Here is a 13,735-nt window from a genome sequence, read left to right as displayed (position 1 = left end):
ATGTATACATTAATAGTTACAACAGCGAAAATTCATTGATTTTCAAATAGGATTGTACGTTCAGATTTGCCTCGTCGAACATCTAATTATTTCCCAAATTGGAAAAATTTTCTACTGCGCGTAAATCTCTATCGTTTCAGTATTATTGAATCAAAAATAAAAAAACAATTTTTTTCTGTGCAAAACTGCGAAGTTTTCAAACATTCGACATACTATATATCAACTCGTACACTATCCTACAGATATAGTAGAGATTTATAAATGCACCGAGCAGTACGAACACAAGAGATTTGCAATCCAGTTGTGTATTAGATGCAGATGTGCATTAAATATATTTCAATTCGATAACTAAGGAAAGTATATGCTATGTAACAAAGAATCTGGATATAACAGATCTACTTAACAATTCAGTCACACTTCATGCATGTCCTTTTTGCTTCGTTAGGAAAGAAGAACGCCTTTGGTGCACGATTTCGATTTTTGGGGACATTCCAGTTTGGAACGTTAAAAATTAGAAAATTTTCAAGAATTTCTTTAAAGAAATCGACTGCAGATATAAATATAAAACTTTCCAAAGATATTTACATATAATACAAATAGCTACACGAATCTTGTTATGTCCATATATGTATATAATTTTGTAACAGGTAAACTACACTTCACAAGATGTCCCAGAAAAATATTATTTTGTCGCATCGACACAATTCCATTGAATATAGTTATCAGAAATACAAAGGAAAACAAAATTATTAAATTATAAGAGTTGCTTTATTACTGCAACTTCAAGCATAAAGAGAATATTGAAAATTGTTGAAATGCTAATGTTTGGAAGTCAAATTTATCTTTTCACAAATTTGACTCGTTCTTTTTCAATATCACAAAGTACAATATTTCCGAGGCCCAAGTAATAGAGGAACAGTTGCTGATTTTACATGTCAATTTCAAATCGATCAGAATAGTAATTCTCGAAATATTCTATTAACGCAATAAAGACATTCAATTTCGAGAAAAACGCGTTTCAAATTTCAGTTTACAATGATTTTACACTTAGGTTGAGCTTCGTTGGTTGGAATATTACCATTGCAAAAAGATAATTACAATTTATTCTCACTATTTCCGAAACATACATGTGTATTCCTTCATTTGTCTATCATAGCTAGGTATAGTTTCATTTAAGGAAGTAACAATACTGCGTACAATTTTCGTAAAACATCAATACCTCTGTTATTTTACGTTATTTTAACAAATGGCTTTAAGAACATATTTTTTAAGTTTATCGAATTTAAGAAGATGCGAAAAGAAAAAATCGATTTTTCTTTATGTCAAACCAGAATGATCCCTCACGACTAACAGTATTCTAGCAATTATGTAATCCAGCGAGCGTGTTTGTAACACTTTTTTCGAATAACAAAACTCTTCGAAACGCATATGATCCTTTTTTACCCTATGGCTGGAATCAATGTCTTTGAACCACCATAATATCCACCTCAGGTGGTGCAGTAATGAAGCCATCGACTCCTTGAAGACAAAGTTTAGGATATTTTTCCGGTAGCATGAAATGTAGCTTTTGTATTAAACATGCTGTAAAAATAAAAATTGTATTTCTCGCCACCGTTTCACCCAAACATTTTCTGCGGCCTGTAAACAAAAAATAACATTTTACAAAGAAAATAACATACAAACAAAAATACATTTACAAAGTTCTTCTGTTTTCGTTGCTCATACAAAAATTTATTTCCTTTTTATTGCTTTTTGCATAATAGTGTGCTTCTTTTCCAAATTGTATTTAGAATCAGCATTTAATTCTTTATCAATTACATAAAGTTTAGTTTAGCAAAATAAGAAAGAAAACTTTTAAGATAAACTTTAGTCTAAGAGCATGAAAATTGAAACTATTAAACATATAATTACCTAATCCGAAAGGTATCATCCACGAGTCATCGACAAATTGTCCATTTTCATCGATAAACCTTTCAGGTCGAAATACTTCTGGATCACCCCAGTGTTCTTTATCCATGTGAACGCTTTTCAGATTTGGTAATAAAGTATAATCCTTTTTTATTTCAAAACCTAGTAGATTAGAATCTGTTATTGCTCGATGTGGAAGAGTAGTTGCAGTAATGTTTGCCAGTCTCATTACTTCTGTTAGAATTGCGTTCAAATATGGTAATCTGGAAATGTTTATAGTACAAATAAGGTGGTATAGTAAAAATTCTAGAGTATTTTGAAGTAAATATTAGTAGACTGCAGGTGTTTATGCTTGGATAGAAATATGTTTTGGGATTAGAGGATTCTAAAAATATATTTTTTATTTTGCATTTTTTGCATAATACATTTACTGTATTGTATATACATTGTATCGTATCCATATAGAAAAACTGTTTCATCAAATTAATTTCATCTATCTGTTCTTATAATTTCGAGTTTGTAACTAATTGTAAGCGTTAAGTGTGAGATGTAGCAGTTTGTGCTTAAAATTCAAATTTCAATTCGAAACTTGATAAATATGATAATTCAAACATTTAAGCAAAAGTTTAAGAATGGCACAAGAAGTGCTCCAATAAGATTAATTTGCACAAAATGTAATGTACATTAGGGGTCATTTAAACGCTTTATCAAATACACATTAATTTAATTTATCGTTTAACATTCATTCAATTGGGATGTATATAAATTGCATTATTAATTTAAACAGTATTCCTGAAGATTGCGGAGAAACAATTAGAAGAAAAATAAATGCAACCTGGGAAAAGAATGTAGGGTTTAGCAATTTATTAAAAATTTCAAGTAGTTTAAGTAACAAGTACAAGAACAATTGTGCCAGATGTTAGAGTAAATTTAAATACGCACCAATTAAATACATCGTGCTAAATTGAGCGGTCGTTTTCCGCTTATAAATTAATTTTTACAAACAACACCACTAATTAATAATTTCAAATTTAAAAAGATGCTCATGATTATATTACAACGTGAAGTACAATGTACCAGAATAATTACAAAAAATATTAAATACATAGACATTAAAAATGTTGTATAACATATTATGTGCATATTTGCATATTTTATGTGCATAGTTAACATATTTATCACATATTTATCGTGCATAAACATTCACAGCTTAATTATTGTTAGCATATTGTAACATTGATACAAGTTAAGGATTAGATATATTACAATTGTAAAATTACTTTTGTAGGCCTCTGAAAAACAATTTCTAGAAATTGAGTCTACCATAGAAATATCAAATAATAGATTCATGTTACATTAACAATAAATCATGTTACATTGACAATTAGAAGTCTTCTGCTATCTCGAAAAATTGTATACAACTTGTACATCTCAGGTATACATATGTCAATGGTTGAACTCCACTTATTTTGCATTTATCAGAAGAACTGTAACGTTATTGTTTACACAAAATCTGGAGTATTCAACTATTTAACAATCAATGCTTATTGTAATCGCTAATATGAAGTATTAGTCACCGATTTTTCTTACTTTTATATATGTATATCATAGAACATCAAAAAACTATGTTTACGTGTTCTTTTTTTTATATTAGCCTAAAAACGTTTTAAGGACTGAAATAAGGTCCAAAGTAGAGGAAGATATGAATCGTAAAAAATGATACTTAGTTGTTTGTTTTCTCAAATTTCATAGCATTTGTACCACCCTGAGAAATGTTTTGTCGACCCACAAACAATGCAAAATTGATACAAAAATTCGAGAAGAAATTATATATTCTTGAACACACAGAAAGTAAATTTACATGTTTTAATATTTAACAAAAATGGGTGGTTTATTCTGTATGAATTTTTCATTATTCGTTAAAGTGCACATTTTCCAATTAGGAGAACACCCCCACTTTGGACCTCTATTTCATTTTTATAAAACGTTTTTAAACTGATATAAAAAAAAATACGTAACCTTTGTTTATATATATATATATATAAATAAATAAAATTAGTATGGTATACCCAAGTAAAAGTTAGTTAGTCAGAAATTAGTTTCGTTATTAATATAATTTACCAATGTAAGCAGCTATAGTTAATGTGAACTAGTTGTACATTAAAGACAAAAACCTTGTGGAAATCACAATAAAAAAAATAACTTTTATTTAATTTGAGATAAAAAGAAGTTAACGCATGAAAGATCAAGTTTGATTCAGTCTGTGTTTCTCTAAGGACCAAAGAATTTCTTCTATACAAAAGTTTCGTTGTAACTTTTTACTTAATCGTTATTTAATAAAAATATAAGAAATGAATTGTTAAAAAGTATCAATAAACTAAAAAAGAAAGTGTCGTATTATTCCCTTTTTTACGTAGCTTGAATTTCACAAACAATTTCATTTTCTATTATACAATACTTAACAAAGCCAAACAAATTGTAATACACCTATAATTACGTGTATCAAGCGTGTATAAGATATTTAGAAAAGAATAGTTATTATTTCACCCAAACATATCTTACCGATTTTTATCGCTAAGAGAAGGACAAATATCCTTGCCTATGATTTTATCAATTTCATGGTATAATTTATTTTGTACATCCTGATGTACCGCGAGGTATACTATTATGAAACCCAGGGTATTGTCTGTCGTATCTACACCAGCAATAAATAAATCCTTTAAAACGTATATTAGCTGACGTTCTAGAACATAACGTTTACATTATACATAAAAAATTAGGCAGAGACAAACGTCTGAAATTGAAGTATAAACGAGATTATTTACATATATATTTATCGAGCATAGACATATTTTTAATTTGCAAGATAGTTATCTCGTTCTCCGACTTAAATGAACTATATATTTACGTGTACAACAAATTTGGTGTTTCTGTATAGTGCTGAGTCCACAACAATTCCTATTTGAAATAACTTGGTATTTATTGATTTTCGAAAACATCTTAAACGTCTTATTAGGCAGTATAATTGTAATTATTATTTATTAATTTTAGAAGAAACTATTTTGCTTGAAATATGTTATATACAATGGGGCTCATTGAACAGAGGCATTTCATTTTTTCATGTCTTGTATTTTCAGAGATATTACGGTAATCTTTCATTTTTATAATAAAGTAACATCAAACTGACTTCAATATGGTACAATAAACAATAAACACAAGTAGCTAATAATTACTAGTTCTCTACTAAATTTTAATCGTTCTACAAGTACAGAAGTTAAAAGTAATGAACTGATCTTTATTTATTTATAACAAAATGACCTTATCTATTTTAACTTTTATAGTTGTAGAATGATTTCTATTTGGTGTACTGTGGTTTTCAATAAGAGCGATAAAACCTTGAAACGAAATAAAATGAAAACCACAAAATATAATCTGGTGCTCGTTATTTTATTTTAAAGTACATTTTATGACATTATACACAAAGTGCAATATCGTTTAAATGACCACCATGATTATATTTGGTAGAACAAATACGACAAAGAAGTCCGAGGAATGCCTAATTCTTGGGAACATCATGGAATGGACAAATTTGGATTCTTGGCAATACTTTCCCTTTGAACAGAAACATTCTCTTTACTTCTTAAACTACGTTGACCTAGTCAACATATATAGGAATGGGTTAGGTCAAATGTTCCCATCGAACGACGAATTATGAGTTCTGTTCATCGATTACGTGTACTAATTGAACAAAAATTTCAACAATAAATTTTAATCATTTTCACACGTTGATCAACTACATATCAACTATGCGTTGAACAACTGTATATCAATCCTCGATAATTTGTAAAGCGTTACTGAATACAAATGTCACATGACCCTGACAATTCAATAACAAACATGACGGCTGTGATAATTTACAGAAAAACCGCTTCTTTTATTAGAAAAACCATTATTTAATAATGGTTAGCTTTTTGTAATGCCATTTATTGTGATGTATTGAAGTCACTTCAAGATCTCTTTTTTATAGATTGTTAAATTTATAATTTTATTAAAAATTAAAAATTATGTCATATTCAAAAAACTTAAGGTTATTTTGATATTGCGGAAAATATAGTACACAAGAAAAATAAAATACTTTTGTTCGATGAGCCTCATCGGATGTAATGTAGGTATATCATGTATAATACAACCGTTTTTCTTGACATCAATAAATAAAAAATTATTTCAGATGAAAATTATTATTGACACATTTTGTAAACATCTATATTTGAATAATATCTTTAGTATAATTTTAAGAATTAATTTAATTATCTTGCAAATAAAATAATTATTTAACAACTGATTTAAGAATGCTGTTTTAATAGTCTCATAAATAAGGAAAACACTTTTCCCATTCTGATGAGCGATAACAAGTAATGAGATTGACAAAAAAAAAGTGGATTTTGACAAATAATAGTATTTTTTACCAGCTAGTATCATATGTTTATATAAGTTACAGTTCTCGTAAAAGTATTTGACATGTACTTTTTTATCTGTAATGATGCACACTTAAGAAATAAAATCAACTTTCAATGTTCAAAGCAAAAAAACACGTTCGATTCTAAAAACTATGAAATATAAAGAAAAATTTTTTAATACTAAATTATTTTTAAATAAATACTTAATTTTTGTCTAAAAAATTTTGCTCTACATTTCATAGATTTCAAAATACTGCAGCAGACATAATTTTTGTTGTAAACATTAAGTTAATACTAATTTCACCCTCTACATATGCTCCATTATCGGTATAAAAAACATATGACAAATATTTTTTAGAAAACTATAATTCATATAAATTTCACAAGAGTTGGTGTATGACACTTAAGTGATATCCCTTGTAAGTCGATAAACTTCCTAGATTGCGTTATTTTTCATTTTTATTTCTTTACTTACAAACAGTAGAAGATATAAAACAATTTATAAAGAAACAATATTTCTCTTAAGCACAATCATCGCTTAATTATGTTTAGTATTTATTCGTGCGATTACAGAAAATTTATGAACAAATAACAAAAAAGTATATTTCTACCATATTTATATTGGTTCTCTATTACCATCTCAACCATTAATATTACGAACATCTTTGGAAATATTAATTTATTTGTTAAAATAAAACACTGACATTTTAAATTGAAGCGACCTAAATCAACTCTATCTACGTAGGAATGTATAACCGGTTTACCGGGATTAATACTCAACTTTGAATTGTTTTTTGAGAAATCTGAAATGATTGGGCATTAAACCGGTCTTACACGTTGTAAGTCCTGACCTAATCACTGCAGAGCTTAGGCAAATACACAGTCTCGTAGATATTATGATATTTTAATTAAAATTTCTGTTTTTAATTCATTTTTAATTTACCTTTACACGTTATTATAGATTTATAAAAATAATCAAAATAAAAAGAATTACCATTGAAAGAAGAGAAAGGTGATTTTGTTTTTTGCACTTCTATTTCCTCTAAATAAGAATCAATAAAATTTGTAGATTCTCCAATTATTTTATTGTTTTTATGTTTCGATATTATATCCTGAAAAAGAATAATGGCAATTAAAAATAAAATGTTTTTAATGAAAATGGAAAGATATGGTATTGGCTACACAATTTCGAAATTTTAACGATAATTTTTGTTGCACGAGAATGTAGACTTTACTATTTCATATAACTGAGGATTATTACATGTGTAAATGTGTAATAACAACGAATACAATTAATAAGTGATTAAATTTGCTTATACATAAGACATAGCACCAAAGTCGAAACAAACTAACATCCAGAACTGTAATAACAAGACAACTACTCCACAAAGAATAATTCCAATAAAAGCCTTTGAGGTTTATCAAGACCAATGTCAACTCAAAGTGATAGAAATATCATGTTAAAAATACAAAAAACTGGAAATAGCTACATTAGTACAATATATGAAAAAAGAGTTATAAGTGTGTCCAGTGGAAGGTATGCAAATAAATGAGGACGAAGTCAGTGATACCAATGATAGCTATGCAATGCAATAATGATTGAAAATTAAACACCAATAATCAGGAAAATGTCAGTACTAATCCTCACCGGTTTTAATGAAATTTTACCGGCTTATAAATCCACATATACAATAATTATAGCCGCACATGACTAGACAGTTGTGAAAGAAATAAGGGTAAAGTTTGAAAAGGTTTGGTTTTGTATAGTAGAGGGTCTCAACCAACAATAAATATGGCGTAGTAGAAAACATAGGAAACTGATAATATTTAAACTCGGGATTGCCGTAGTGCAATATATACTATTTTTAATACTTATATGCAATATAAGTATTTTTATTGTTTCTTCGACGAATTTTATCCAAATTTCTATTCTTACCACTACCCTAGAGTTAGTGTCACTTGGAAGGCTCTACTATACAAGTATACTAACTTATTGTATACCTAACAATAAACCTGACAAACTGGCTATTACTATTAACGAACAATATAATAAATGGTATACTAACATATAAATATCCAATTCGTAAGACATCTTGACAAAACATCCTTCTTAACACGATTCAAATCACTGCCGATCATTATAACCGTAAAAATAATCGAACTATTATGACAACTTCTACAAGACATAGCGAATAACAACTAAACTATTGAATATTTGTTTAACGATCGAATCAAAATTCAAACAAATGTAGCCGAAATTTGAAGAAATATAACACGATGCGTGAATTGCAATCATTCAGTTAATTATAAAGGATGTAGTGTCAGAAAGCATACATGATAAAAAATATTTCCCCCACTCGAACAAAACAATCTGCAAACCAAATACAATAACTCACAATCCAAAAAACGAAATATTTGGTAACAATCGAATTAAAAATAAAATGTTTGTTGGAATAACTCGGAATTTCAACCCTTTATAAATTTTAGAAATGAAATTAATCAACAAAAAACATGGAAATTTTAATAGGAATATTCAACGAAGAAACAAACCTAATAAAACAACAATCACTGCAAATCAATACTGCGTTACAAATTTGATCAATACTCGTATTGAATAAACTGCAAAAATGGATTATACACGGAGAATGTAATTCAAATCTTTTCTTTCAATATACGATATCGAAGTATCAAATTATACAACATATGATGTAGAACACCCAGTTGTCGTTTTATCTTTTCAGTGACTTTCCATAATGAGTAGTTCAAATTTTCAACTGGCAACGAAATGAGCTCATCGAGTTGCGACAGTAATAATTAAAAGTAATATCAAGCACCATCTTCATAACGCAATAGATGATCTTTCTCTTTAAATCAGATACCTACCAACAAGCAAAATCGATAGCAGTAAAAATATAAAACAGTACAATAAACATTGTTGCAGTGTACCATTCGCTGAGACATAAAAGCACCAAAAAGCAATACAATGATTTTTTCGCGACTATAACGCGAAGTACTTCGTTTGGGGTTCAAAAACAATTATTTTTAAAAATTGAACTCTAGAGTAAGTGATATGAAAGTTACCAGTAAACGTTAAAATACCTAATGTAAATACTGGACCTCGTAATAAGTAAAAGAATCAACCGAAGACAAATGACTCAACTGACAGCAAAGTCAAGTCTGGACCTAAGTTCTGATCACTCGTCAATTATTATAAACCTCGCGTAAAAACCAACCGAGATACAAAATCCTGTCAAACTTTTTCAAAACATTAAATGAAACAGAAACTGCCATAAGTTATTTTAACGAGTCGATTCTCTACCCTAACAAAAAACAATAACAGCTGAAAGCAAGAATATCCCAATTATATAATACAAATTTAAACTCAAATGGAAATGATAAACTCAAAAAATATCACACAACAAAAGAGTTCTAAGTGCTGCAACGAACAAATTGGAAGGAATGTTTAAAGAATAAAATAATAGTAAGTTTGGCAGGTACATCATCAACCTGTATCCAGTTGAAAATTTGAACTACTCATTATGGAAAGCCACTGAAAAGATAAAACGACAAACAATCAGCCTTTCTGCGATTAAAAAAGATAACTGGAGTTGGGCGAGAAGTACTCAAGAAAAAGCAGAACACTTATGTATATTCAATTTTCCAACCGTACGACACTGGAGGATAAGAACAATAAACCGACAATGAACTCTGCAATACGACTAGTAAGGAAATTAAAGTTGATAAATTAATCATTTTAAAGTTAACAATTTTATTCAGTGGCATTCTCAAACTGAAATATTTTTCAAATTAATAGAAAATTACGCAATAAATCACATATAGACACAAAGGAAAAAGTACAGGTTTTATTAATGTTGAAAAAACTTTCGACAAAATATAGCTTTTAACAAAATATTTGTTATACAAAATTGATGCAATGTAGTCAAATTAGAATCCAATGTGTATATACATTTATAAAAATCAATTCAAAACCAATAGATAACTTTTTATTTACTAAATTGTCGATCGTTTTTAACAAGCAAAGTTACATCATCGTGTACGAAAATAGATCTGCCAAGTAGCATTGTGTAAAACACGTGTAAAGAATTTTTTCAGGAAACCAGCTAAAATGAATAGAACAATGAATAGAATACAATGGAATGAAGTTTAGTCAACCAGTTTTTGTTTTCGTAGCTGTCATCCGCTCGAATCAACGGTCACTCTAGCTGAAGAAGCACAAACAATGACAGAGATGACTGTTGATCATAAATTTGAGCAACGAATGTTATCGATACCCGAGACATTACTGTAATGTAGATATGTATATTAATAGATATAACTTACCGTAACAAAATTGTTCACTTGGGTTTGTTGGTTTTTAAATAATGTAAATCCTGTTAATCCTGGGAAGAAATATCTTAGAAAAGGAAAATAATTCAAAATGCCTCCTGAAACTTGCGTAGAGCCAAGAATGTTTTTAATTACGTGTATTACTTCTTTTAGTTCCGAACTTTCCGCGCCCACGTCATATCTGCAAATGGAAAACACAATTTAATAATAAGTGAAAGTTTAAAATAATATGTATATATCTTTCTTATTCCGACCACATACTTTGTTCCTTCTAAGATGTACCATAAATGACTGAAAACGGCTGCACTAATAAAAGAATGCAAATTCATTATTGACTCGTCCTTCGACAATTTAGTAACAATATTTGTTAGTGAAATTGCATCTTGCTGAAGTATATGATCCATGGAATACTTTCCAAAACCAAATTGTCTTAGAGTTCTTAACGCAAACCTGTATACAGGAAACATGAATTAAAGTATCAATGTTAACAAATTATTTTAGATAGAGATTCGTAACATATTTCAACGGATAGTCACACACATTATAAAAAATATGATTCTAGAAACTATGATTCTAGAGCAAAATATTTTAATATTAGTCAATTATTAGTGATATTAGCAAAGTTCTTAAACATTTAAATATTGATTAAACTGACAAGAGAAGATTCCAAATTGGGACATTAAAAAACCAATGTATGTAATTTTATTCTATATACTTCTTGAATAGAGGAAATTTTCTTTTCTTTAGAGATGAATTATTTTGCTTGAAATAAGTATAAATTCGAATTGATTTTGAGCAACATATTACCGTGTTATATCATTGGGAAAATGTAATTACGAATATTTATTTATAACTTTAACGATTAATTTCATGTTATAATATTTAAAATACTTGTAGCTTAAAAAGTAAACGTATGTGTATGTGTCAGTATTGTTGAAAAGGTTAAAAAATAATGCGCTATATTTTTGTTACTCGAATTCTCATTAACGTGGTAAAATCAACTAACCAAAAGAATTCATTGTAGAAAAAAGTTACTTTTTTCAAGCTGACTCATCCTTTTATTGAAGATTAGTTTTTATTCGTATGCCTTAAGGAAATTAAATAACGGTATTAATAAACAGAATTAATAAACAGCAACGAAAAAATATATTCTTGCCATCGCTATCTTGATTTTATGATACCATTTTAATTATTAGTAATTATTAAGGAAAATTTTGAAAAACATTAATCTAAATATTATTACACTAAATATAATAGCCAAAAATAATTATGGAATTCTAAAAAAAAATATTTAGAATCAAGATACTTGTGATACTTCAAATTATAGATAATGGTGTAACTGTCACATATGAAAAAACATGACAGATATATAAAATGTAGAATAAAAACAAAATTAACGTGATTTTCAAAACAATGTACTTTTTCTTCGATATAGTCACCCTTGTACTAAGGTATATGAATATTTTCATTTAATATTGCTGCATACACGGCCTAAACATTGTCAGTGGTGTAATAAATTTCTCTATTTTAAACATTTCTTTAAAGATTTTCTTCTTAAAAAATAGGTCCTCAAACATTGAGAAAAAATTTCATCTTCTTTACAAAATTCACAATGTCAGATATAGTGTTTTCAAATAAGAGCGATAAAACTTTGAATTATCATAGCCGTCATGTGTTGTTATTGAATTGTCAGAATCATGTGACATTTGTATTCGATAATGCTTTACAAATCGTCGAAGATTGATACACAATTGTTCGACGCATTAAAATGTATAAAATTTATTGAAATTCTTGTTCAATTCGAATAACGTTCGTGTATTTAAATTTCTATCGTTCTTATTGGAAAAGCCTATATATTGCCAATAATAAGAAATCCTTGTGTATACTTCATAATTATGAAAAATAATATACAGAGCAGATCTGGACACTTTTGGATATTAGAAATACTATTTCTTTCGATATCAAACGAACTGACAAAATAACAGATTGAAATATTATTTGTTCTTTTCAATTTCAAATAACGTTTATTCAAGTCCAGGTAATATTTCAGACACCTATTCTGTATGCAAATTCTGACTGATAACAGGAATGTTCAGTTTATTGCGAATATACCTCCTTTGATTATTCCAAACATCAGCATCTGTGAACAGTAATCCTTGCGGTGTACCTCCGCATCTAAATTTAAATAAAAATCCGTTCGGTCTGCCGTCAAATTCCGGTCGATTTAACATTTCCGTAATAGCAGCTTTTCCAGATACTATGATCAATGGTTGGTCAAAACCTAATCTGAGACCAACAACCGATCCATATTTCTCAGCCAATAGACACCAAACATTGGAATAAAATTTCGTCTCCTTTACTAATTTCGCAATATCAAGTATATTGCCAAGAATAGGAAACCCTCGTGGACCTTGAACGTCAATATAAATGAGTAATATTATTGACACAACGATTGGGTGAATATTGAAAAATATTGTACGTATAAACTTGAAGTTACCTGGAGGAAATTTGAATGGTCGTCTATAATCGAAAAATATTTTCAAAATTATCACAGCCACCAGACATAAAATACCTAACCACATTGTCGATCTTGACTGGAATTAAAAAAACCACTTGTCACAATGCAGAAACACTTGACAGAAATGATCAAAACCGTTTTGAACTGTTCATTTCCAATACTGTATTGCTCGAAACAATATATATCTAATTGCTTCTTCCAAGAACATTGAACTAAAAGTACACTTTTATTGTGAATGGAAAACTCTTTATCAATTAAACTAACAGAAATGTTTATCCATGCACTGTTTGATTTAAAATGTAGAAAATTCTTCGGCACGTGTATTCTTCACTACTTCACAGAACATTGAAAGACGTTTTATCCGACTTGTTTTAAATGAATTCTTATTACTCTGAAATAGAAAAAGAATTTCTAAAGAAAGGTGTACAAATTTACTTTCCACTTGGAACCAACGAGCTGTAACACTAAAATGATCGGCTTGAAAGATATATACGTAGGAAAGCCC

The 13,735-nt window shown here is 28.6% G+C and overlaps 1 protein-coding gene across 2 annotated transcripts; it reads right to left on the bottom strand.

The window, feature by feature from the left end:
• Window positions 1-703: 703 nt before the first annotated feature.
• LOC143151162 (methyl farnesoate epoxidase) lies at window positions 704-13,450 on the bottom strand. Of its 2 annotated transcripts, none has more exons than XM_076320028.1 (8): window positions 13,210-13,450; window positions 12,825-13,122; window positions 10,974-11,162; window positions 10,707-10,893; window positions 7,360-7,477; window positions 4,471-4,651; window positions 1,912-2,171; window positions 704-1,638 (listed from the first exon to the last, which is right to left on the bottom strand). In XM_076320028.1, exons 1-8 carry the CDS (start codon window positions 13,292-13,294, stop codon window positions 1,457-1,459), a joined length of 1,500 nt encoding a protein of 499 aa, XP_076176143.1. In that variant the 5' UTR covers window positions 13,295-13,450; the 3' UTR covers window positions 704-1,456. The 2 variants fall into 2 exon arrangements, with proteins under 2 accessions (XP_076176143.1, XP_076176144.1); XM_076320029.1 differs by having other exon boundaries at window positions 4,471-4,603.
• Window positions 13,451-13,735: the final 285 nt, after the last annotated feature.

This window comes from Ptiloglossa arizonensis, chromosome 9 (genome assembly GCF_051014685.1).
Source record: "Ptiloglossa arizonensis isolate GNS036 chromosome 9, iyPtiAriz1_principal, whole genome shotgun sequence".
Taxonomy (NCBI): Eukaryota; Metazoa; Arthropoda; class Insecta; order Hymenoptera; family Colletidae; genus Ptiloglossa; species Ptiloglossa arizonensis.
The sequence above is the reverse complement of the archived record's forward strand: the minus strand, read 5'-3'. Positions and strand labels throughout refer to the sequence as shown.